The sequence below is a fragment of the Lontra canadensis genome, unplaced genomic scaffold, assembly GCF_010015895.1.
Source record: "Lontra canadensis isolate GAN:19392208 unplaced genomic scaffold, GSC_riverotter_1.0 scaffold14, whole genome shotgun sequence".
Classification (NCBI taxonomy): domain Eukaryota; kingdom Metazoa; phylum Chordata; class Mammalia; order Carnivora; family Mustelidae; genus Lontra; species Lontra canadensis.
This window is the reverse complement of record NW_022631008.1, coordinates 24277649-24303122: the sequence shown is the minus strand read 5'-3', so window position 1 is coordinate 24303122 and position 25474 is coordinate 24277649. Positions and strand designations below refer to the sequence as shown.

The window sequence follows — 25474 nt, the reverse complement described above, 5'->3', positions numbered from 1 at the left end:
ATAGTTAAGAGTCTTTTATGGTTTGCCTCCCTCTCAGTTTTTATCCTATTTTTCCTTCTCTAGCCCTATGTTCAACTGGTTTTTTTGTTTGTTTTGTTTTGTTTTTAAAGATTTTATTTATTTGTCAGGGAGAGAGAGACAGAGAACACAAGCTGGGGGAGTGGCAGAGTGAAAAGCAGACTCCCACTGGACAGAGAGCCCAATGTGGGACTTGATCCCCGGAACTTGGGATCATGACCTGAGCCAAATGGCAGACGCCCAACTGACTGAGCCATGTAGGCATCCCTGTTCATCTGTTTTGTTTCTTAAATTCCACATATGAGTGAAATCATATGGTATTTGTCTTTCTCTGATTGACTTATTTTGCTTAGCATAGTACACTCTGGCTCCATCCATGTTGTTGCAAATGGTAGGATTTCATTCTTTTTGATGGTAGAGTAATATTCCATTATATATGTATATCACACCTTCTTTAGCCATTCATCAGTCAATGGACAAATATTTGGGCTCTTTCCATAATTTGGCTATCGTTGATAGTGCTGCCATAAACCTTAGGGTGTATGTGTCCCTTCACATCGACATTTTTGTATCCTTTGGATAAATGCTTAGCAGTACAATTTATGGGTCGTAGAGTAGCTCTATTTTTAACTTTTTGAGGAAGCTCCATACTGTTTCCCGGAGAGGTTGCACCAGTTTGCCTTCTCACCAACAGTGCAAGAGAGTTCCCCTTCCTCCCCATCCTCACCAACATCTGTTTTTTCCTGAGTTGTTGATTTTAGCCATTCTGACTGGTATGAGGTGGTATCTCACTGTGGTTTTGGTTTGTATTTCCCTGATGCTGAGTGATATTGAGTATTTTTCATGTGTCTGTTAACCACCTGGATGTCTTCTTTGGAGAAATGTCTGTTCATGTCTTTTTCACATTTCTTAACTGGATCATTTATTTTGGGGTGTTGAGTTTGAGTTCTATATAGATTCTGGATACCAGCCCTTTATCTGATATGTCATTTGCAAATATCTTCTCCCATTCCATAGGTTGCCTCTTAGTTTTGTTGATTATTTCCTTTGTTGTGAAAAAACTTTTTATCTTTAAGAGGGCCCAATGGTTCATTTTTGCTTTTGTTTCCCTTGCCTCCAGAGATGTGTCTAGTAGGAAGTTGCTGCAGCCGAGGTCAAAGCGGTTGCTGCCTATGTTCTCCTCTAGGATTTTGATGGTTTCCTATCTTACATTTATGTTTTTCATCCATTTTCAATTTATTTTTATGTATGGTGTAAGAAAGCAGCTCAGTTTCATTCTTCTTCATGTTGCTGTCCAGAGTTCCCTGCACCATTTGTTGAAGAGACTGTCTTTTTTCCATTGGCTATTCTTCCCTGCTTTGTTGAAGATTAGTTAATCATACAGTTGTGTCCCCATTTCTGGGTTCTCTATTCTGTTCCGTTGATCTATGTGTCTGTTTCTGTGCCAGTACCATACTGTCTTGATGACTACAGTAATAGAGCTTGAAGTCTGGTATTGAGATGTCTCCTGCTTTGGTTTCCTTTTTCAATATTACTTTAGCTACTCAGGGTCTTTTCTGGTTCCATACCAATTTTTAGGATTATTTGTTCTAGTTCTGTGAAAAATGCTGGTGTTATTTTGATTGGGATTGCATTGAATGTGTGGATTGCTTTGGGTAGTATAGACATTTTAACAATATTTGTTCTTCCAATCCATGAGCATGGAATGTTTTTCCATTTCTTTGTGTCTTCTTCAATTTCTTTCATAACTGTTCTATAGTTTTCAGAGTACAGGAATAAACTTCTGTGGTTAGGTTTATTCCTAGGTATCTTATGGGTTTTGCTACACTTGTAAATGGGATGGATTCCTTGATTTCTCTTTCAACTGCTTCATTATTAGTGTATAGAAATGCAACAGATTTCTGTACATCGATTTTATATCCTGTACTTTGCTGAATCCCAATAACAGTTCTAGCAATTTTTTTGGTGGAGTCTTTTGAAAAACCTTTGCTTATTAGCAGATACTACTTAGAGAGTGAATAAGCAAGCCATGGACTGGGGAAGAAGTTTTGTAGTACATATATTTAACAAAGGAATTGGATCCAGATAAATAGATATAGAACTTCTATGCCTCAATAATAAAAAAGGTTAACAACCCAATAATAAATATTTGGGCAAAGGACTTGAACAGGCACTTTCAACAGAAGATATGCAAATGGCCAATATACACATAAGTTGTTCAATGTCTTTAATCATCGAGGAAATGCAAATTAAATTCTACCTGGTAGAATAGCTAAAATGAAAGACTGACAGCATCAACGTTGTGACGATATGGAGCCCCTGGCCTTCTTCTATGCTGCTGGTACAGCAAAGACGGTACAACCATTGGGAAATTGTTAGGCAGTTCCTTACAAAGTTAGACTGAAACCTATCCTATGACCCAACATCTCCAGAAAATGAAAACGTCTATCTGCAAAGGACTCATACATGAATGTTCCTAGCAGACTTATTCAAAATATCTTAAAACTGGAAACAATCCAAATGCCTATCAACAGGTGAATGAATGAATAGACTGTGGTGTAGTTATCCAACGGGATATTACTCAGCAATAAAAAGAAATAAACTTCTGGTATATGCAAAAATAGGTTTATGAACTAATGAAGCCAGCGGTAAAAGAGTACAAATTGTATTACCCCATTATGAGGCTCAAGAACAGAGAAAACTAATGTATGGTGATAGAAATCAGAACAGTGGTTTCCTTTGAAGGAGTGGTGTTGACTAGAAAGGGGTTAAAGGAATTTTCTGGGGTGATGAAAATAATCTATATTTGATAGGTGTATGAATTACATTAGTGTATACATGTAGCAAAATTCATTTAACTGTACCCATAAGACCTGTGTATTTCACTGTATGTAAATTATACCCCAATTAAAACAAATATTTTTATTTGGACAATGTAGATTTAAATGGAAAACTTTATTTGCACAAATTAGTCTGGGGATAAAAAACTTAGAGTAGTATTACAAGAAAAGGCTATCACATTTTCTTCATTTTCCCAGGGGATACAGGAAGAAAAATGCCTTTATTTTATTACTATTTTTTAAAGATTTATTTATTTTAATTTGAGAGAGCGAGTACACATGCATGCAAGCTGGGAGAGGGGTAAGAGGCTAAGGGAGAGGGAAAAAGAATCCTCAAGTAGACTCCCTGCTGAGCTCATGATCTCAGGGTCTGTGAATGGAGCCTGATGTCAATCAGGCTCCATTCACAGACCCTGAGATCATGACCTGAACTGAAACCAAGAGTCTGATGCTTAACCAACTGTGCCACCCAGGTACCTTGCAAAATGCCTTTAAATGATAGCAAAAGACTTCTGTAAAATTCATATTTGAGTTAACACAACCACCATAGCTGAGAAGGTGAAAGACAGTATTCCCCCTAATTGAAAAGGCATTCCTGGGTGGCTCAGTCAGTTAAGCATCTGACGTCGGCTCAGGTCATGATCTCAGGGTCCTAGGATCGAGCCCCTCATCAGGCTCCCTGCTCAACATGGAGCCTACTTCTTCTCCCTCTGCCCTCTGGCTTGTGCTCTCTCTTTTGCTCACTCTCTTTCTCTCAAATAAATAAGTAAAATTAAAAAAAAAAAAGAGAGAGAGAAAGGGTGATGCATACTACTTGTGCTAGGTTGAATAGTGCCCCCCCCAATTCATGTCCATCTGGAACTCCAGAATGTGACTTTATTTGGAATTAGGATTTTTGTACATGGAATTAGTTAAGGTGAGGTCGTCCTGGATTAGGGTAGACCCCAAATCCGATGACTAGAGTCATTATGAGGAGGCCATGTAGAGATGCAGAGACCACAGAGTGGGGGGAAGGCTATGTGACAACGGAGGAAGAATCTGGGGAGATGTTGGATTGCTAGCTAGGGAATGCCAAGGATTTCTGGAACCACGAGAACCGAGAAAGAGGCATGCAACAGATTCTCAGAGTCTCCCTCATGGCCCCAAGAAGGAATCAACCTTGCTTGAAATCTTGACTTCAGACCTCTAGCCTCCTGGACTCTGCGAGAATAACAGAATAATTTCTGTTGTAATCCACCGCGTTTGTGGTAATTAATTATGATAGCACTAGGAAGCGAATGTACTGCACATTAAGTTATCAAAGAATAAAGCTTGAAGTATCCAGCCATCTGTTTGTTGTGCTCAAGTAGACTTTAATCAATAAACTAAAAATACGCTCTGAAAAATATATGCTTTTTTTTAGTAAACATTCAGATGACACACACCTGAGATAAGTGTACCTATTTTTTGGCTACTTCATATTGTTGTTTTCTAATGCAACAATAAATCCTGAAGGCCTGTCCCTGTTAGCACACAGAGAGAAGCCGGACTATGCCCCTCTCGCTTGCCCTGGGACTAGGGAATTCGTCTTTCTAAAGACTGAGCTGTATTCCAGGATGTGGATTTGCCATGATTTACTTTGCTCCTCCTGAGATCTTCAATTTAAATCTGTTCGATTCACTCCCGTCCCATGCAAACCAATTCAATAAGCATCCACAGAGCAGCCTCTCTGTGCCAACCACTCTGCTACGATCCCATTCTGGTTTCATCTTGATTGACTACCTCTACCCTTCAGGTCTCATGGCAAAGATACTTCTTGAAAATCTATTACGAAATATAACACAAGAGACTGATAATATGACCATAGTAGGGACACCTGGGCGACTCAGCTGGCTGAGCGTCTGCCTTTGGCTTCCGTCATGATCCCAGGGTCCTGGATCAAGTCCCGCATTGGGATCCTTGCTCAGTGGGGAGTCTGCTTTCCCTTCTGCCTGCCGCTCACCCCTGCTTGTGTGCTGTGTCTGGCAAATAGATAAATAAAATCTTTAAAAAAAAAATCCTAAAAAAAATAATACCATAGTAAAAGGGATTGATGTTTGGGATGATAAAATATTTTTCTTTTCCTCTACCAACTTTCTTATTTTAATAGGCTCTGATGTCCTTACCTAATCAGGCTTCTTGGGATTTGGAATTTGTCCCAGCTGGTGCTCCTCAGCCTAGGAAGAAGTGACAGAACTGCAGAAAGTGTAAAAGAACGGGATCCGATTGGATTCACCTGAGAAAAACACAACCCTCGGAGCCGTGAGGACAAACCCAGATGATCTGCAGTTGTCAGCGTGTACTGGTCCTGTTCCAGGTGCAGGCACCGGCTTCCTGGCCTGTGCAATACACAGCCACTGGCTGTAACAGAGTATCTCATTCAGTTCTTGCTGCTGATGTCAGGAAGCACCTTAACTGTTGCTTTCCTGCTTTTGAGTTAGACTGGCTCTTACATAGTGAGCATTCGGAGTCATCATTCCTTTAATTAACAATTCTTTTTGAAAGATTTTATTTATTTACTTCAAAGAGAGAGAGAGAGAGCAAGCATGAGTGGGGGGAGGGGAGGGAGAAGCAGACTACGTGCTGATGTGGGACTCGATGCCAGGATTCTGGGATCATGTACTGAGCCAAAGGCAGGCGCATAACCGACTAAGCCAACAAGGCGTCCCCAGTTTAAATCTTTGGCTCAGGGTGAGAAAGACGACCCAGGAGATGGGGATCACAGGGCACCGTCTAGGAGGCTGCCCTCCTAGGATGGGGTGATCCTGCTTCTGCCTTGCCGGGCCGCCTGGAATCATCGGTCTCTTCTCCAGGCCACATGTCCATTATTTCAACTGCTCCACAAAGGAAAGTCTCCATCTGCCTCCACTCTCCTCCCATTCTGGAGGCAATATTTCCTTTAATTCTTGCCCTAGAAACAAGTGTAAGACTCCAGATGATCTGGAGACAACAGAGTTGTTGTTTCTCTCGATCTGGACACCACGTGATCTATATTCCTGTGAATTTCTTGCTAAAATGGGCCTCCCCAGCGTCTAAAAAAGACTCGTTAGTAACAAACATTCCTAGATGTTTTTCACGTGGGAGGCCTTTCCTGTCTAATCTCTCCTGTACATCCGTGAACGAGGTGTTAGCTATTTATCTTTTGAAACTTTCATTTGTCTGATTTGGTCCTTCCAATGAAAACATTTTGAATCTCAGTTCTGTGATGTGCGGGCATTAGCTGTCCCTCCTAGACTCGTGTCATCTGCTCACTTGCTAAGCTTGTCCTCTAAATCTTTAGCCATGTCACCAGGGAGAGTATAACGGAGACTAGAGACCTGGGGAGACCATTAGAGACACCAGCAGATGGCTGCTATACCGTTAGTCATGCAACTTGGAACCTTGCTTATGATTTTTCCCCCAAAGTATTATCCCTCTGCTCATGTGAACTATTTGATCCACGAAATAATCTTGGGACATTGTGTCAAAGAGTTTATGGTAATCAACACAGGCCATGGTGATGGCAGTCCTCTGATTTCCAACCTAATTTCCACCCCCTCTCACATCTAGCTAGGGTAAGCCTTAAGTGTAAGGGGAATTTGCTCTGAGAAAGCAGTGTTCTCAGATGACCACTTCCTTTGATAAGAGCATATTAATTTCCACATCCAGAATCTAACGTGCTCCGAAAACCGGGATAAAATAGGCACCTGTGTTCCTCTAGAGCTTCTCACCTGCCCGTGATTCTTGGAAATTTCCAACCGCAGCTCTGAGACCCTCTGTGTAAACTCCTGCTGCACCCAAGGGGGTGTTTTGTCTGAGCCTGGGGAGATCTGAGCTCACTGAAGCAATATGCCTCTTGTCCATTTCCCTGTCTCCCCTCTCTGTCCTCTGTTCGTGGCTTCCAGTTTGAGATCCTTTGCATTTTGGTGCTAAACACATAGAAACAAATCGTTCCTGGCATCTCACTGCCACTTGTGAACTCCCCAGTCTATTTTGAGCCGTGGGTTAATTCTCTCCTTGTTCTTCTCGCTTCGAAAAAGAAAAATTAACCCAACAACAGCTCCTCACATTCTTTAGTGCTTTTTGTGACTGTCAGCCCCTTCTGTGTTTTGACTTCTGCAGAGACTTTTTTTCCTTCCTCCTCCAGTTAAGTATGAAAGGTTGTCCCTAGATTAGGCATGCCTGGCGGCTGCAAGCATCCTCCTCTTTGCACGCTTCTCCCGATGCCCCCTTTCTATCTCCAGGGCCTGGCACAAATGTCTTGCACCTAGTAAGTGTTTAATAAATATTCATATATACAGATTTTCAAAAGGTAAACTTTGAAAGCTAATTAAGAATTGATTTCACTGTTGTTCCATGGCCACAGGAAACCTTTGGAGAGGGGATGGGGTTTGGAAGATGATGCTGGCGGCTAAGGCCCTGGAGAGGAGCAGGACAAAAGAGGGTTAGTTTTTCCTTTTTTGACCTTTCCTTTAGCAACCAAGAAGTGGAAGACCGCAAGTGCATTGTTTCTAATGCACCCCTCCCTTTCTTTTTTATCAACCAAATTGTATTTGCTGAGGAGTCACTGTGTGCAAGGCCCCTAAGAGGTCACAGAAGCTTTCATCCAGCCCAGACCCAGCGCTAACAACCTCATCCCCCCCATCTCAGGATGTGCGCATGGCTTCTCGCCTGGAGGAGCTCGCTTTTAAAATGCCGCATCTCCCAGCCAGAAACAAAAGCCTTGGGAGATGAGCTCCTTGGGTCTCGGCAGCTAACATCTTGCTAACCACCTGCCGGTGGAGACAGGCTGGCCTGGCCGTAGCTGTGTGACCTCTGAGAAGACAAGGAGCCCTTCTGAGCCCTCATCCGTGTAGATCTGATGGACTCCTCATCTGTATAATGGGGGTACCTGATAATATTTGCCTTAAGGGCTTGTAGTGAGAATCTAACAAAACAATGTGGGCATGGGTATGTGCTTTATTAGCTCATTTGTTTATTTATTTACTATTCGTTGCCTTGTTGGTCCCGTCAGCAGGGCCCTCTGCCTAACGGTGTCCACCAGAGACAGCCCCGGAAGCAAGGGGGTGTGGGTGTGAGGCAAGTAACCCATGAGGGCTGGAGTGATTGGGAAGCCTGTGTGTCCAAGGGTGGGGTGCTCCGGGGGGAGAAGGGGTTGCCCAAGGGAGACCTGAAAGATACACGTGGCTGTTTTGCCATGGGGTGGTAGGCCTGGCCAGCAAAGGCTCTGTCTTTGTAGTCATTGCCCAGCCCTCCTTGTCTGGACTGAGCGTGTGTTGTGACAGCTCTACCTTTTTGGGTGACCTGCCAGCATCACCAGGCTCAGAGCTATCCTGGGGAAGACTGAGACCGAGGAGCTGTGTGTTGACAACACAGGCACGGAGGACTCAACTGTGGGGTTCTCTTGGAAGGGGACATGTGGGCATGCGCATGCCCGTGGAGGTAGAGGGAGGCCTGCGTGTGGGGAAGGGCTGGAAGAAAGAAGGCGGGGTGACCTGTGTGCTCTGCTTCCCTTCCCTCCTCCTGAGTGTGTCTGCAGAAGACATCATTCTGGGCTCATCTTCACGTCGCCAGTGGGCTCTGCACAGGGCCTGGCCCACAGCAGGTGCTCAGGAAATATTTTCCAAAGATTGAAGGGATGAGACAGGTGGGAAGAGTCCATTTCTGGCAGCGGTTCCTTTTTGAGGGCCTCAGAAGTTGCTGTGGGGCCCTCGTCTTCTAGTGCCATGAAGCGTGTGGGGGCCACCAGGGGCCACTGGTCAGAGAAACAGCGACTTGTGCCTGCCGTGTCCATGACGGAATGATGCTGTGACCACACATCCCAGCATAACTGAGAAGACTCTGTGACCTTTGGTGGTCAGACGCAAATTAGGACCGCAGTTCGTTGTCCTTCCTTTAAGTGAGACAAAAAAACCATCGGGAGCTGAGTTTTCTGGTACTCCTTGTTCCAGCCCTCCCCTCCCTTTATCCCTTCTCTCCACAACCCTGGTGATAGTTGGCACTCCTAATGTTTGAAGGCCCTGGGATTTTATTTTGTGAAATAAAGGGGGAGAGTGAGACAGTGGGCAGGGACTGCGTGTGCAGGTGATGGATGGTGACCCACCCTCCCTCTCCGCCTCCTGGCTTTCCAGAGAGCTGTGGAAACTCCCCAGTGGCGATGGCAGCAGCTGCACCCTCATGGTCGGGGGAGGATCTAATCCACAGGGGAGACAGCCCTCTGTGATGCCCCACAGGAAGCAACAAGGAGTATGATGTTCTCCGGTGCCTTTGGGATATTTCTTCAGTGCAGTAGACCAAAATGTGGACTTTTGTTGTGGGCGGTCTTTGGGGACCCTGCAAGCAAGTGGTTGGGAAACAGAGTTCCTATTGACAATCTGTTCTTTGCAGAAGGAACAAAAAAAAAAAAAAAAAGAATTATTTGTCTGGCAACAGCCATAATTTACATCACATAGGGCTTTGCAGATTATGATGGATTCTCGTGGCCATTTTTTCTTCGGATCCTCATGGCAGCCTGGTGGTTGGCGTGAACCTGGCGAGTCCTGGTGTCTCCGTTGGCCGGGTCAGGACACTGAGGCCCAGGAGTCACCCTGCTGCTCTAATTCCTTCCTGCTGTGACTCAAAGGCGGCTCTCCTCATCCTTGTTGGCTGACCCCTAACCACCTGCTCCCCTCACTGACCCCTCAATGGCGGGAACCTGCTCCTTCCTACTGGGGAAGCCAGGCTCTCAGTTACCAAGCACGGAGGACTAAAACCGGCATCGGGATGATCTGCTCTTGCCCTTGCCTTTTACGTCGGAAAGGCGTCTCTCTTGGACTTGAACTGGCGGTGAAGGTGTTAGTTCCAGGGTTGTTTTCATGTTTGTTCTCTGCTGACCACTGTACCTTGCATCCGTGGGGCCAGAGCGCGCAATGTTCTTAGACGGTGCGTTCTTCGAGGGCAAACACTAAGTCGCTGCATTCATCGCGTGGCACTAACCCTGGGTCTAGGGTCTCTGCAAAACATCAGAGTTTTGCAGAGAGTATCTCTCTGCAAAACATCAAAGTTTTGCAAAGAGTATCCCAATGAATATATTACAGTTACATGTTTCTGTGCTTCAGTATGAACGATCTTGTGCCTGGAAATCTGTGTGAAAATGTTTGGGCTCGGAAAGGTGACTGCGCCAAGAAGCCCTGGGGAATTCACTAATCCCCAAGGTTGGTGAATGGATTCCAGTTCCCTGAGGCATTGACTTGGGAAGATGAGACTTGCACTGTTTGAATCTTCCTGTTTTATTGTTAAAGCTTGAAGAAGAATTTTTCTTAGCAAAGCCTTTGAAAAGAATCTAGGTCTACTGTTGGTTTACATTACAGAAAGTTATTTCAAAAAGAGAGTCGGCTTTGTAGATAAAGACCGAACTAGAAACAACCAAAACACCAAACCACCAGTGCTTTCTCAAAACTAAATGTAAAGTATAAATAGAGAACAAAACAGGAAATGGTGGTTTGCAAAAAAAAAAAAAAGAGAGAGAGAGAGAGAGAGAAAGAAATATTTGTAGCTGCCCTAAAAAGTGCCTTTCCTTCCACTGTAGGACCTGAGTTCAGAGAAAGCCGCTGGCTCTAGCTCTGGCTCGTAGTAGAGACAAGAATCTTCCAGCAAGCAGCGCCCTCCTTTACCTGCGACTACTCTTTAACAAGCCCTTAGAAATACATGGGTCAGTATCTATGTCACAGGTGCTGATTCAGTAAATGTGCTCTTCTCTCCATCTGGTCATCGCGGACTGGGCAACTTGATTGGGTTGTCACTTTGGATCAGTGCCTTCTCTTGATGTCCTAGAAGACGTGGAGGTATGGCTTGAGGGTCAGGTTTCCCTCCTGTCCCCCTAACCAGCCCCATGGCCATCTCCTTCTACGCTACCCAGGGCTGACCCTGGGAGGGAGCTGAAGGGATTTGGGCAAGGAGCGCAGGGCTGGAATCTGAGTTCTGCCCACTAATGAGCCATCTCATGCCACCTTTCTGGGCCTCAGAGCCTCATCTGTGCACCAAGGACAGTAATGCTTGTCTTAATAGAGATGATGGAGCTGAAGGTCTGTCTTGGTGGCATGTGGTGCCCTGTGTCTTGCTGGAGTGGCCTCGTTGGAAAGTGGCCCATGGGCTGATCCTGGGGGAGGCAAGTGCCCTGGGCTGGATCCTGCTGCCTCAGTGCTGGGGAATGAGAGGCGTCTGGGAAGAGAGGTTGAGTGGCTGATCATTCATTCATTCACTCTTCATTTATCTGATAAACATGTGTTAAGTCCCTAAGATGTTCCTAAGTCCCTAAGATCTGAAAAGGCAGATTATGTTGATCAAGACAGCGTCTCCTTCAAGGAGCTCAAGTATATTGGGGGAGACAGACAAGTATACGAATAAGTGGGATACAGGTTGCTGTGGTAGAAATCATTCAGTCACAGCCACAGGGGAGGTTGTGGAACAGAAGCATTCACTGCAGGCAGAGCAGTGGGGAGGGGCCCTTTGGGAAGCCACCTCCTTGAGGCACACAAGTCTTTGAAGGGGATTCCTTTCCATTTGGCCAAGGGGAAAGGCTTCACGTTTTGGGTAGAAGTTGCTGCTTTTGGAAGAGAGGATAGAGATAGAGCTCTCTTGAAGAGCTGAGCAGAGCTCAGGGAACACCACTTTCCTGACTCTAGCCTTGGAGAAAACTGTGAGTGGAGGCACTAAAGTAGAGATGTCTGAGGAGAACCTTCATGACTAACTTACCTTGAGTTCTCCTTCCTTCTACCTCTCTTTCCGATAGGAAGCAGGACACTTTCATTGTCAAGTTCAAGCCCTTGAAAGCCTTCTGGAGTGGGGTAGGTAATGGGTGGTAATCTCCAGGGGCTGCACACAGGGGAGCACTTCTGCTTGGATATCTTCTAGGGTCTGGAGCAGATGGGGAGGACGGCGTACAAGATCCCTCAGGGAGTGCCAGGCTGCAAGGACCTGGTGAGGGTGGGGTGGAGAGGAGCCGGCAGGCCCCACACTCTGGCTTCCCCTTCGTCATCCTGAGGCCCTGAGAACCTCAGGCCCAAAGGACCCCTCCTCTCCGAACGTTCTGGGCTCTTGGGTCCTCACCCTGAGGATATGCACTGTTTCAGAGCTGTCCTCCTGGCAGATCATGTCCAACTGTCTCTTCTCCCCTTCTAAGGGGTAAGCTTCTCAAAGCCGGAGGGGAATGCAGAGGGCCGGCTCCACCGTGTTCCTTGGAGACAGGCCACTCAGGCAAGGCTTGACTGCAGCTGCTCTAAGTCTTGGCCGAATCCCTGCGCATCCAGGAAAAATCCCTCCCAGAGCAGGACAGCACGGGAGGCTGGTGAGGAGCTCCTTCCAGATCACCTGCCCATGATCGCACCTGCCTGGGACACATGTTGTAGGACAATTTCTCATTGCCTCCAGGATGCTGATACGGGCCCTCGCTTGGCTCCCCTTCAGGGCACAACTGCAGACTCTAAGACTGCTTCTCTGTAGCTTGGTGGGAAGAGTGGTGCTGGTGGCTGCTTTGCAGGGGCTGTACCTCTTCCAGTGCAGTCATCTTGCCCCTTTTGTTTCTATGTTGTCCTGTGGGAACGAGGGGCGCCGGGGAGCTGATATTCCTCTTGCTTTTGCTGTCTATGAAAGCAACTGAACAAGGGCTTGTCCCTTTACTGATTGAACCTGTCAGTTTCCCTCCACAGGGAGGTTAGCCATCTAAACCTGTGCAGGGGCCCAGAGAGGTGGAGAGACTCATCTCCTTCACTCAGCAGATAAGGAGCAGAGCCAGGACTGGAGACCAGCCTTCTAAGTCTGGAGTCATCTCCACCAGTGCCCAATACTATGCTTTATGTCCTATGAACACCCACTCAAGTGGTTGCGGATCTGATCGGTCAAGTCTTCAGGGTTATGGGGTGTTGCGGTGCCCTGTGCAAATGCACACAACCGTGGCCCTGAAACGAGGGCCACGCCCACGTGTCGGAGCACTGGCCCCTCCCACCTCCTCCCTGCTGGTGCAACTGGTAGGGGCTGATCAGGGTCTGCACGTGACAGGGACACTTTCTCCTTTCTCTAGAGTAAGAGGTTGTAGATGGAGTTTAATTGTTTGTGTTTCTATTTTTGAATACACACCAGATACGAAACCAGAAACCGGCATGCAGAGCACAGTCCCTTTCCCTCTCCAGTCCCTGGACCCCAGCCCTCCCCTACCCCCACCACTGAGAGATGACTCCTACCATTGTTAAAATTTTCCAGAGATTTCTGATGCATGTGGAAGGGTGTATGCCTGCCTCTGTGTGTATATACTTATGTGTCTTCCTCAGCCTCCATGTGATAGCGGCTGTACACGAGACTGTGTAAAATTCAAACTTTACCTTGAAGATCATTGGCTCTCACCTTATATAGCCACGAGTCTGCTGACCACGGCAGTAGCAGAGAGCATCCCCTCTCCTGCCTCCCCCCAGCTTCTTCTCACAGCCCATGGAGGTCTGCATGTAGGCGTGGCCCCAGGTGTGCCCACTCCGTTCTCTGAGAGTCAATTCTCAAAGGAGCCTGAGTATTTAATGGAAACACTGAGTATTTACAGGGAAATGGTGATGGAATAGCCAAAACAGGAGACCGGACAATTAGCCCCAGTCCCTGTGGTTGCCACCCCCCCTGGGCTGGAGAGACAGAGGGAAGGGCTGCTATTGCCGAAGGCAAACTAGGTTACCCAGCTGGAGCCAGAACCATAGGGGAGAGGTTCCTGGCAGAGACGCAGTGGAGCAAAGCAAGAGGGTGTTAGATTCCCTTGATTTTACCCCTGCCAACCACCACCCTTCAAACTCAGACAAGTGCCTTCCATTGGGCAATCCAGCCAGCAGCCAGCTGTCATGAAGCCTTGGAAAACCGCTGGGGGATGGCAATTAGCTCCCATCACGTAGAGAATTGCAGGGGCAGGGTGAGGGATGGAGCTGAGAGAGACAGGCCCAGGGCCAGCCCCCAGGAACTCCAGAGTGCTGTCTTCTGGAAGGACAGCACCTGAAGGGGGAAGGCCTCTCAGGGTGCAGGACTTGATTAAAGGAAAGACATGGGCATCTGGACCAAGGAGGTGATGACTAGTCCCTCCCAGCCCCTGCTTTCCCGTGCTCTCCCATGTTCCCCTTCTGAGGAGCCACCCCAGGTCCATGGGCCCAGAGGGGGGTGTTGGAGTTAAAAGCAGCCTCCCTCTTCTCCTGACTGCTGAGGGGACAGGCGGGTCCCAGAAAATGGGTAGACTCAGGCTCCAGCTGAACAGCTACTCCGCCAGTGAATTATTCATACCTCTGGGGTGCCCATCTCTCATGTTTCAAATGCCCCAAAGTTTTTCCAAATCCTGCAGATCGGAATGGTGTTTTCCCCACATCCCTGTGTATATTCTGGGCTCTTGCTCGATGCAGCTTTCCTCCCTCCCCTTAAATATGCGAATCTTGGCTCTAGATCACCTTGGCGGCTGCACCCTTCCTGGATGTGGGCAAAGGTTCCAGTGAGATGGAAGGGAGGGGCTTTTGTAAGTTTAGCCAAGGGTGGAATGGATTTGATAGACTTTTAGAGTCGGCCCTCACTGCAGATGGCTGCCTACAGGGGACAGGAAGGCCTCCCACCCCACTCCACCCAATGCCACTGCACCCCAGCACCCCACATCTCTCTCAGCACCCCCACTCCCTACAGCAGATTTGGGAGACACCCATGTCCTGAAGTCTCCCTCTATGTGCTAAGGAGTTCCCTTCTATATCTAGAAGCTTGTTTTCCAGGGGTTGATGGAACAAGTCTGCACGTCACAACTACTCTTAAGACATTTAACAAACTCATCACCTTTGAACATTCTGTTGAACCTGCTTTCTACCTGGTTATTCTGTGGGACAACTGGGGCTAACCCGTCCCTTTTGTTCCTGGACCAGTTCCTATTTTTCCAGGACAAGCTGGCTTATTTACAGTTTCTTTGTACTCACTCTTGAGTATTTCAACAGGTAGAGACAGGTAGAGACAAGGGCATATCAGTATATAATGAATGGAATAAAATACCTACAGAAAAGCTCTCCCATATTTTAAAAAATCAACAAAAATTCATTATATGTTATACTCTTCACCCTTCTATTGCAGTGGAACGATTGCTGGTAGAGTTTGGGCCACCTCAAAGGATGGCTGAATTTTAGAGAGATGCCAAGGCACATCCTTCTCCCTGGAAATGACCTCACGTAGAGGGGCTGCCTCACCTAGGCTGCCTGAGAAGCCGTGGGGATGAGGGCGTGTACGAGGCTGTTTTTTCCCTTGATGAAGCCCCGTTAGCTAGGACCTAGGTTTATATGTTTTGGATTTGCAAAGCTGACAGGTAAAATGCCCTTCCCAAGTTCATGGGCCAGATTTCAGTTTCTCTTGATTGAGTTGTAACATTTCCAGCCAAGCCTTGTTTTGATAAGAAGAGGGAGATTTAGGAAACCAGCAGTAAATCACTTGATTTACTATGTCAAGCCAGGATTTGACAACTGCTGAAAGGTTTATAACTTGAAGATTTATAGACTTGAGGATGAGGCTGTTCTAGGGACAGAATCTTTTATGTTCACTAAAGCTCTTTGTTCTAAGATGGCTTCCAAATCTGACCTGAACTAGGCTGTCTGTATTCGCTGAAGCCTGCAGTCGGAAGCAGAGAAATTCAGAGGTATCCTATAACACCTCCAGGATTTTGAGGGTTCTCAAGTGATGTACATGTTGGTTGTATCAGTTCATGAGTCCATGGAAAGGATGATTTGGACCGCACTTGAGGTCTTTAAAGGTCTTTGGAGATGAGGGAAATCATTGGGGGGAGGGGCAGTAACCTGACTGCCACCTGGTCCCTCAGTGGAAGGGGCAGGTGGGAGGTGGAATCAAGGAGGGGGCAGGCAGTGAGCTGTTTGTCTCTTGAGAGCTGGTTCTCTCTCCCTGTCTACTATCTGTTTATGACATTTGAAGTAATCTCTACGCCCAGTGAGGGGTTCAAACTCACAACCCAGACATGGAGGGCTGCATGTTCTACCGAATGAGCCGGTCAGGTGCCCCTTATTTACAGCATTCTTGTTAGCTCTGAAATAACCTTTTCCATTATTTTCAGTGATAAAGTCCTTTTTTTTTTTTTTTTTTTTTTGGTCACAATTCGTTAGGATGTTAAAGCAGCGGCCACTGATGTGTCTGGGTGGCTCAGTCGGTTAAGTGGTTGCCCTTTGGCTTGGGTCATGATCTCAGGGTTCTGGGATCGAGCCCCACGTCAGGGTCCCTGCTCAGCCAGGAGTTTGCTTCTCCTTCTCCCTCTTCTGTTCCCCTTGCTTGTGCTCTCTTACTCTCTCTCAAATAAATAAATAAACTCTTAAAAAAAATAAAACAGTGGCCACTGATGTTCTATAGCTCAGCTTTGTTATTAACCAAAACCATGAGAAAACAAGAAAACAAAAGTCCATCTAAAGAAGCACAGATTTCAAAAAGAAAAACAACAACAACAACAAAAACACCAGAAAACCTTCCAGACAATGAGAATTATTCATTCATTATTTTTCTATTTATAGTGTTTTCTGCCTATGGTTTTAAAAATTCAAACGATGCAGAATGTTACAAAGACAGCAAAAACATCTTTCAATATATCTTTCTACCCAGAGACAACTACAATCAGCCTTTTGATTATCTTTCCAAGACCTCTTTCTGTGCCTAATGCATGCAGATTTATCTATATCCATATACATAAAGAAGATAGGAATAGAATCATACTACATATGCTAGGAGCATATGTATACATATACACATACACATATTTAAATTTAGAACTTATGAATGTGAAATATCTTATTCATAAAATATCCATTTTATGAATGTGAAACAATTTACTTAACTAAAATGTTTCGAGAGACATTTTGATTATTTCAGTATTTCACTATTACAAACAACGTGCAAAGAACATCCTTGGTCATGTATCTTGGTGCTCATCTCAGATTATCTTCTTAGGATAAAGCCTTATCAGCTTTATCCTAATACAGCCAGATTAGGAAGTGTGCATGTGAAAGTTTTTAAGTGATTTTCAATTGTTCCCCCAAAAGGTTAGCCAGTTTCCACCCTTCACCAACCTGAACTATTGATTGGGTTACTACATTTAGCAATCCGATCAGCGATAAATGATACATCAGTATACTTTTGGGGGAGGTTACCAGTAAAGTTTAGAGTCTTTTCTTTTGATAATTGACCATTTATTTCCCTTCCGTCCCTCCCCGCCTTGCTTCCTTTCTCTCTCTCTGAATTATCTGTGTCTTTTGTTCATTTTTTCTATTTCAGTGTTTATTCGTATTTTAATAATTTGAAGGAGTTTATTTTTAAGATTTTATTTATTTTAGAGACAGAGAGAGAGAAAGAGTGGAGGTAGGAGCAGAGGGAGAGGGACAAGCAAAGGCCCTGTGGTGGAAGGAATTGTGGCAACTATAAACACTGGAAAAAAAATAGTCACTATGGTGACTCCATTATTTTTGGACTAAAGATGCTATAAAGAGCTAGCTTGATTATTTTCCCCATTATAAATGATCTATTTGTTCTGCCGAAGTGCTTATTTTTTTCCTTTGCTTTTGAGTATATCATTTTCATTAGGATTTGTTGCTGTTGTCCATTCTTAAAGAACTTTTCTTAAGACACAGAGAATCTCTTAAGACACGGTTGGTTAGGCTTCTAAGAAGACAGCCTCTTCTTATTTTCCTCTTCTATTAGTTTTGATCTTTTCATTAAATGTGTGATAAACAGTCATTGTCTATCTCCATGGTTATGTTCTCCCTAAAAAAATCCCATGTCTTCTTTCTACTGTATTCCGAGACTGGTATCCTTCCTTATTTTTAGTATTAATCTTTGTTATTACTTTTTTTTGAGGTTCGTGTCTTAGTTTTGGAAAGGGAGGAAAGGGAGATTTTTGGGGACCTTGAACTATTGTCACAATTTGTCACAATTTCCCAAGTGCATGGGTCTGTTATTAAAATACCACTTTGTAAGCATTTTCCCCCAACTATTTAAAATTATTCCAAGGAGACTTTCAGAGAATTCTCCCATAATTAAAATAACCTCTTCAGTTTTTAAAAGTCTCTGTCTCGTTACTTACTTCTGTATTAAAATTGTATTGATGTGTGAGAAGGAATGGCAAAATAGTAACTTCTTGATCAATGAAAGAGCTATGTTCACGTCCGCCCAATTACTGTCTGCTCCGGATGCACCAATAAGAGCTCATTGCTGCTCCACCAGCATGAAATTCATTAATCATATTTAGTTTTTGGGAAATTTCCTTTATACCCTAAGATAGATGTACTTCTCTGGAAGTGATGTAGAAAGTAGCCCCAGTCCTGTTCCTCCCTCACAGTAGAGAAAAAGAAGCAGAACAACAGAAAAGCCCAGTTTAAAAGATGACTAGTTTTCTAGGAAATATTTTTTCCTAATGAACTGAGAAATTTAGGGTAGTTCAGTATAATTTTGAGTGATACAAATTCCTAGGATAATATGTTAATTAATTTGTTACCTTTCCTTTACTCCCCAAAACCTATTCAACGAGAAGACTTTTGTGAGGGAGAATCTAGGTTAGCAGAGAATCACAATTCACCAGGGAAGGACGGCAACCAAATAAACCTTCACCCGCCAGAAACAGATTCGATGCCTTACTCTGGTCCTGGGTTTTCTCTTACTGACTTTTGATCTTCATGTTAGATACGGTGCTGACCTCACTAGCAGCAAAGTAGAAAGTTAGAGAAACAGGCCCTAGACTAGAAAAAAATCTTATTTCCCAGATAGCTAATAATACTAATGACAACTAATTAGTATTAGTATAGTACTAATACTAAACCTGCAGAAGCAGGGATGTGATCGTAATCATGAGAGTTCAGAATCTCAGATCAAGTTCTGCACAGCAAAAATAGTAACAAATAAGTGTTCGTGGGTTTTAGATGTTTTGCAAAGCCCTTTTTTTTTTTGTTTGTTTTGAAAATGAGGGTTTGGGGTAGTGGAGTCCTGACGCCAAGTCTAGAAATGGAATGATAGCTCTGTTCACATGTTGATGGGCTTATCTTCATTGATCATGATTCATTGACTGTAAGATGCCCTTGATAATAGCACTGTTTCATGTACCACAAGAAAGAAAAATTGCTCCTTATGGAATTCTTATGTGCTTACAGCACTTTACGGCGCATTGTGATTTCAGAGATGTTAATGAGTGATAAAGCATGCATCTTAGAATCAATGATATGTGATATTTTTCTTACATAAAAAACAGGGAAAATTGACATCTCCAACAGCTTGTCTATCTACCTGAAATATTTAACAATAAATTCATGCTTTAAAACTCTGTATACGAAGTGTGATATTTCCAAGAGTGATCAAGATTATTGAGAGAATACTGTTACTATTCAGAGAATTAACAAAGTGAACTTTTGTAAAAGATGCCCCCAATTTTCCCTGTCATGTTTTCAGATTTCAAGTATCCACTATTCAATATTTTCCTTCTTGTGCAAAGCAATGTGGTTCCTGTAGTGTTGCCTAGGGTAGGGTAGGGAGGGTAGGGATGATTCCTATCACCTTTCCCAACTCTTTCTGTAGCATTTTGAGCAAAACTTCTCATTTCCACTGTTGGCTACCACTTGGGCTCAGAAATAAATTTTATCACTTAACATCCCTCCCACATTAGAGTCTAATGTTCAGTCCCACTTGTCACAATCCTGAATGTTCAAGGAAATCTGACCCCTGAGCTCGTGATACCATTGTGTTCTCTGGGCTGGAGACGATCGACTACCTTTTGCTGCAAAATTTAGGTATCTCTACCTGAAGAAGCTCATTATTAGTATTTTTTTTTTAAAGATTTTATTTATTTACTTGAGAGAGAGAGAAGGAGTGAGAGAGAAAGCATGAGAGGGCAGAGGGTCAGAGGGAGAAGCAGACTCCCCACTGAGCAGGAAGCCCAATGTTGGGCTCTATCCCAGGACCCTGGGATCACCACCTGAGCCGAAGGCAGACACTTAATGACTGAGCCACCTAGTCGGCCCTAGAAATAGTAGATCATGACCCATGCCAAAATCAAGAGTTGGACGCTTAACCGACTGAGCCACCCTGGCGCCCCAAGAGACAGAACTGATACAACTGATTTGTATTGTTAAATATCTTTCACAGGAAACATAAAGGTCACAACCATTTACAACCCAGCCAAAGGGACAGGAGTAAATGTGGGAGGCGGGTTGTATTTATTTAATACTATTATTCTATTACTTCAAAGTTAAATTGACTGGGGAAACTTGAGACACACACTGATGAAGTCGTCTCATGCTGGTGACACTTTCAGTTGTGTCTGGAGCTGGGAAGCTATTGTCCTCTCCCCCCTACTATCCTCCCTACTTCATCACAGCTCTGTGGAAATTCGTTCTCCTGGAAATTATTAAACCAGAAGCCAAACAGTCCTGTAAAAACTCCTCGAGGTGCCTGGTTCTCTCGTATTTGGTCCCCACCCCCTCCAAGTGAAGGGTAGGTAAGGCTCCAAACGCCAAACTGGATACATGCTTGCCTTGCAAACCTAACAAACCCTTCTGTTTTTGTTTTGCTTTGTGTCTGGACTAATCTTAGCACCTCTTCTGCCTGTGAGCGATTTGTCACTTCCTTCTGTAAGACTGGCACCGGCAGACATGCAGTCCCAGAGGATCCCAGGGAGAAAGCGAGGCCGACCCCCACTTCACTCAACACCTATGAAGATGGCGGTTCGTAACCTTTATTCCGCTTCAGCTGGCGCTTTGCCAGCAGTGAAGATCCCCAAGAAAAGAGGGCGGAAGCCTGGGTACAAGGTACGGCTCCATCATCTCCTTTCTCCTCAGGGACGTTGGGGTGGGACACTGGGGGCTTGGGCAGAGCGGCCGCTGCTCCCTGTGAGGAAAGGCTGGGAGCTGGGGGACAACGGGCGCGAAACAAGTTTCTCTCAGGGAAGCGCGTCACGGACAGGGCCTCATTGTCACGCCGCGGCCCACAATGCATGCTGTCCCCGTCGTGTGTGTTTTTACAAGTGAGAAAGCAAATTGCACCAGATGGGGAAAGCTGTGAGGCGAGCAGATTTTAGGGTCAGAGCTAAACACGCAATATGAAGGCTCGCATCTAAATTAGCGTTTCAGGCACCGAGTTTTCCCCTAACCGTGCCTGCTAGGGCGGCGCTCGAAGCCACTTTCCAGAACTTCTTCGTCACTTATTTTAGTAGAAGCAGATAATGTTCCTGAGACATTTAAATTAATACTAAGGGCAGGCTACTGTCAAAGGACCCAGGAGCGTTTTCCCAAACAGAGGCCCAACAAGGGGACTCCTCAGGAAAATTCAGGGTGTTAATTCATAGATTCCTGCTTATAAAAAGTGCTGATGTCAAGTTTGGCTCCAAGGAGGCATAGCAGGCAGAATTCAAATCCTGTGACCCTTTGAAGACTTACCACTTTGGAGTGGCAGGGCGGGGGGGCGGGGGGGTGGAAAAGAAATTCTCTGATGTAATTGCAATCACATAAAGCAAACTGAACTGGGAGGAGGGAGAGCTTCTCCTCCAAGAGGTTTCTGAAGAGGCTTCTAGAGAAGAAAGACTATTGAGTCTGTTCTCCATGAGCCTTTTGGGCATTTAGAAAACGAGCTTCAGAAGTTTTCCTTCAGTTATTTTTCTTGAAATAAAGAGCTTATGTTTCCATCTTGAGACCTGAATACTCGAACCAAAATGCAAATTGGCAATTAACTCCCATATATTTAGGAAAATGTATGGAAATTATTTCAGGTCAGCAGAAAGACAGAGCTTCCGGAAGAATTGGTAATGAATTCAACCTTTATCCCTTTGGTTCTCTGCAGTTCCTCCAACTGCTGGAAAATAAAAATGGTAGGTGGGGTGGGGGAGGTGACTCCGAGTTATTTGGGGGTCACGGGCTTTAGTAAAAGAGGCTTTTACTCAGCCATCTCCTGAAGTAAAGTCTTCTGTCACTGGTTATTTTTCTAGCAAAGAGAGCCTCCTTTTTCTCATGGGCACATCAGCTTTAGAACTGTGTCTCTGAAGCAGGCACAGGGCAGGTCTTCCCAGCTCGGCTACCTGTGCCATTGCTGAGGTGTGGGAGTTGCTTCTGGAAACCTGGAGCAGGGCAGCCTTCTATCAACAGAGAGTTGATGGAGCCAGGGAGCAGATCCAGGATCTGAGGAAACACACTGAACATTCCTCTCTCCTAGTTGGCCTTTCTCCTACTCCCCTGGGAGCTGTGACCCAGGAATGAAAATTATCAACAGACATAGAATTTCTGGGGCCAGGAAAAATGGTAATTCAGTCCATGGAATGAGCCCGACTTGGCAATTGTCCTGTGTCCTAAAAGGGGCAGTTTTCAGGGCTCCTAAGACGGGGCAGGAAGAAAGCTTTTCGGTGTGGTTAGCTGACAGTCTGGGTCTTACAACACGGAAGGCAGGCCTCATGCCCACGTCTCACAGGGGCAACAGGCCCCAGCTCTTGCTCGGGTCCACCTTCCACGTATTTGGGGAAATGTGTGGGAATTATCTCAGGCCTGCAGCTCCCAGACAGCTCCCCATGCAGTGGGTTTGGTGTTCAGGAATGGCTCCAAACCAGGTGTCGTCCGCTGGAAGGGCTGACTCTCTTGTGGTGACGCAAGAAAAATAAGAACCAGGTGAAAATCTTCATAAAGCTAAAATGGTTCTGCCCAAAGGATCATCCTTTATTCTGAAATATCTGCTTCCTACTGTTTTGGTGTTAAAATTTATTTTATTTAAGTGCCATACGTGGTCAGGAACTTGGGAATTCTAAAAAGCATTTTATTAAATGTTGCATGTTGTCAGGATTTGGTAATTCAAAAATATCCTTACTTGGCAAAATAAATTTGGCAACCTGTTAGGTTTCTTCAGTTTTATTCTGACGATTTCTGAGACCCAGAAGCCCCATTTTATCATTAATGAAAAGATTTTAATCGTGGGGAGACCAGCAAGGAACGTGTAGAGTTTCATTTCATTTACCAAATGGCCACTAATTTGGCAATTTTAACTATTTGAGACGCAGTTGGGGAGACAGAAGTTGTTAAAAAGGAAATCCTGAGCAAGCGAAATAAGATATTTCTATTTCTAATATAATTCTATATTTCTATATAATAAGAATTTTTGTTTTAACTAAATGGCATTTTATTAATCATATAGAATAAAAATGCAATAACATGATCAATATCATACAATAGTAACAATTGTTATATCAGTAATGGCATCATTATGGTATATTTATGCTAACAATATTGTCACAATAGAATAATCAGTATTTGAGTGTTCAGAAGGCTCTTTCCCAGGAGATTCTAAGGATGCCTGGTGGTGCTATGTCAAGGTCTATGGTGATTGCTTCTTGCCTGGTGCTCTCCCACACCGCACTGCCCATCACCTCTGTGTCAATCACATGTGGAAACTCTCCCTGGTCCAAATATGGGCACAAGGCTCTCCGTTTAAGGCCCACGCACAGCTAACACGGGGTGTGATATTTAACTCCTTCTCTGGGTCTTGAGAATAATATGAGTGAATTACAAGCAGAAAAGGAAGAATTCAACCGGTAGTCAAATGTCAGCACCCCAGAGTTCATAGGTCATGCCTCCTCCTGGGGCCCATCTGCCCATGTCTCTTGGCCCAGGCCAGTGGCCTCACTGCCAGGTCATTCTCACTGCTGTGAGAACACCATCTGATGGCCTTACGCCCCCTTCTCGCCCCAGTCGAAGGAAGCAGAAACCTCTTCACATCATATTTTCTTTGAAGAGCCATACGCTGACTGCCACGAAAATAGCCTTCTTCAACCTGGAACAGAATTTGTATCTCAGTTTGAAGCCTCTGCTATTGGTTTAGTTCATAGACAACCCAAGGTCAACAGATAGATTTTCCTTATATCTCATGACTAAAAAGACCATTAAGCTCGTTTTAAAGAGATAAAGAGAGAGAGAGAGTCTACATCAAGGAGAAACTCTAGCTTCCATTCTGTAGATGCGGCTGATTATAATGTCACCGAACAGTGGGATTTCCAGCTCCTGTGCCTTTTATGGTTGGGATTATGATTGAAGCGGGAAGAAAAAAGGGTTGAGTTTTGAAAATAGCTGTCTGTTCCCTCTACATAATTGTAATAATAATACTAGCAACAACAACAACAACAACGATAATAACAATAACAGTCATAGAACATTCATTGACCACTTCTGTGTTTGAGGATCTGGACGAAAATATTGTGTATATTTTCTTATTTGACTCCTGATAGCAAGGGGAGTCAGAAAAACGGCAGGAATTAGGTATGAATGAACCAAGTCCCACAGCCTGAGGCCACTTACTGATGGGCCAGCAGCCCCCTAGACCTTGGCAATCTCTTTGTACTATTGTTCAGAATAGTAATTATGCTTTCCCATGTAGTCTTTCCAAAAAAGAGTAAATTATGTTCTGTCTGCTCTGTTTCATGAGCTCAGAAAATTGTAACATGTTTAGAAAGAATATTATCCCTAAAATACTAAAGACAAATGGTTAACATGTTCTAACATGTTGGTAATTATATTACTCAGAATACAGAAGCCAGCTGCTGTAACAAAGGCCAAACAACAGTGGCCTAAAGAAGGTAGAAGCTAACTCCCCTGTTGTGTTAAACTCTGAGAAGCTCATCTGAGGATGTTATGATGTCTCCATGGTTTTGGGACCCAGGCTCCCTTTCCGTTGCTCTGCTACTCTTTTTTTTTTTTTTAATTTATTTTTAAAATTTATTTTTATTATTATGTTCAGTTAGCCAGGATATAGTACATCATTAGTGTTCTGCTATTCTTAACACCAAGTCTCTACCTCATACTCTAAAATAGACTTCCACTTCCCACTACGGTGCTAGTCTAGGCAGCAGAATGGGGACAGAGGTAGTGGAGGCCTGTCTTTCCCCTTTAAGGACTCAACCCTCAAAGCTGCACACACCCCTTACAATTGGATCTCACTGGCCATAAACTAGTCCATTGGCCACAACCTAGTCCTTTGGCCATACTTAGTGCCAAAGGAGATGGGGAAATGCAGTGCTAGGGGACTAGGGGATCAGGTGGCCAGCTAAAAGTCAGTAAGTCTCATTGATAAAGAAAAAAGGGGGCATGGAAATTTGGGAATAGCCAGCAGCTACTGCTAAGTTCTTAAAGAACAGTCTTTTTTTTTTTTTTTCTTCAGATTTTATTTATTTATTTGTCAGAGAGAGAGACTACAAGCAGGGGGAGCGGCAGGCAGTGGGAGAAGACTCCCCACTGAGCAAGGAGTGGGACTCGATCCCAGGACTCAGGGATCATGACCTGAGCCAAAGGCAGAGGCTTAACTAACTGAACTACCTGGGTGTCCTAAAGAATAGTCTTCTTTTAACTAGAAGATTCACTCTATAAAGAGAGTGATTTTCTAATAAACATAAGTAATGCCACATTATGTTTTATTTCTTCTTTTTTATTGCTATCCTTTTCTTGCCGCTCCCACCCCCCGCAAAGTATGTGTCCTTGGCATTGTGTAACAAGGAAGTCAAATTCACAGAAATCTCAATTAAGAGAATGCTCGAACTTAAGTAGAAAGGGTTTGTTATTTGTTCCAACACTTGCTCAAAGCCTCTTTCTAAAATG

At 44.6% G+C, this 25474-nt stretch overlaps 1 protein-coding gene across 5 annotated transcripts in view; it reads left to right on the top strand.

The window, feature by feature from the left end:
- The window catches only part of SCML4 (Scm polycomb group protein like 4), a 95437-nt gene that overhangs the window by 25799 nt on the left and 44164 nt on the right, over positions 1-25474 (top strand). For 3 of the 5 annotated variants that reach the window (XR_004382757.1, XM_032858252.1, XM_032858255.1), the window contains exons 2-3: positions 20448-20662; positions 21619-21717. The exons of 1 other annotated variant lie outside the window; for it this stretch is intronic. Coding sequence is in view for 3 of the 4 variants with exons in the window: in XM_032858252.1 (XP_032714143.1) it covers positions 20507-20662; positions 21619-21717 (255 nt within the window). In the remaining variant the exon portion in view is untranslated. The remainder of the gene's footprint in view (positions 1-20447; positions 20663-21618; positions 21718-25474) is intronic. One more of the 5 variants, XM_032858253.1, reaches the window with a different exon arrangement.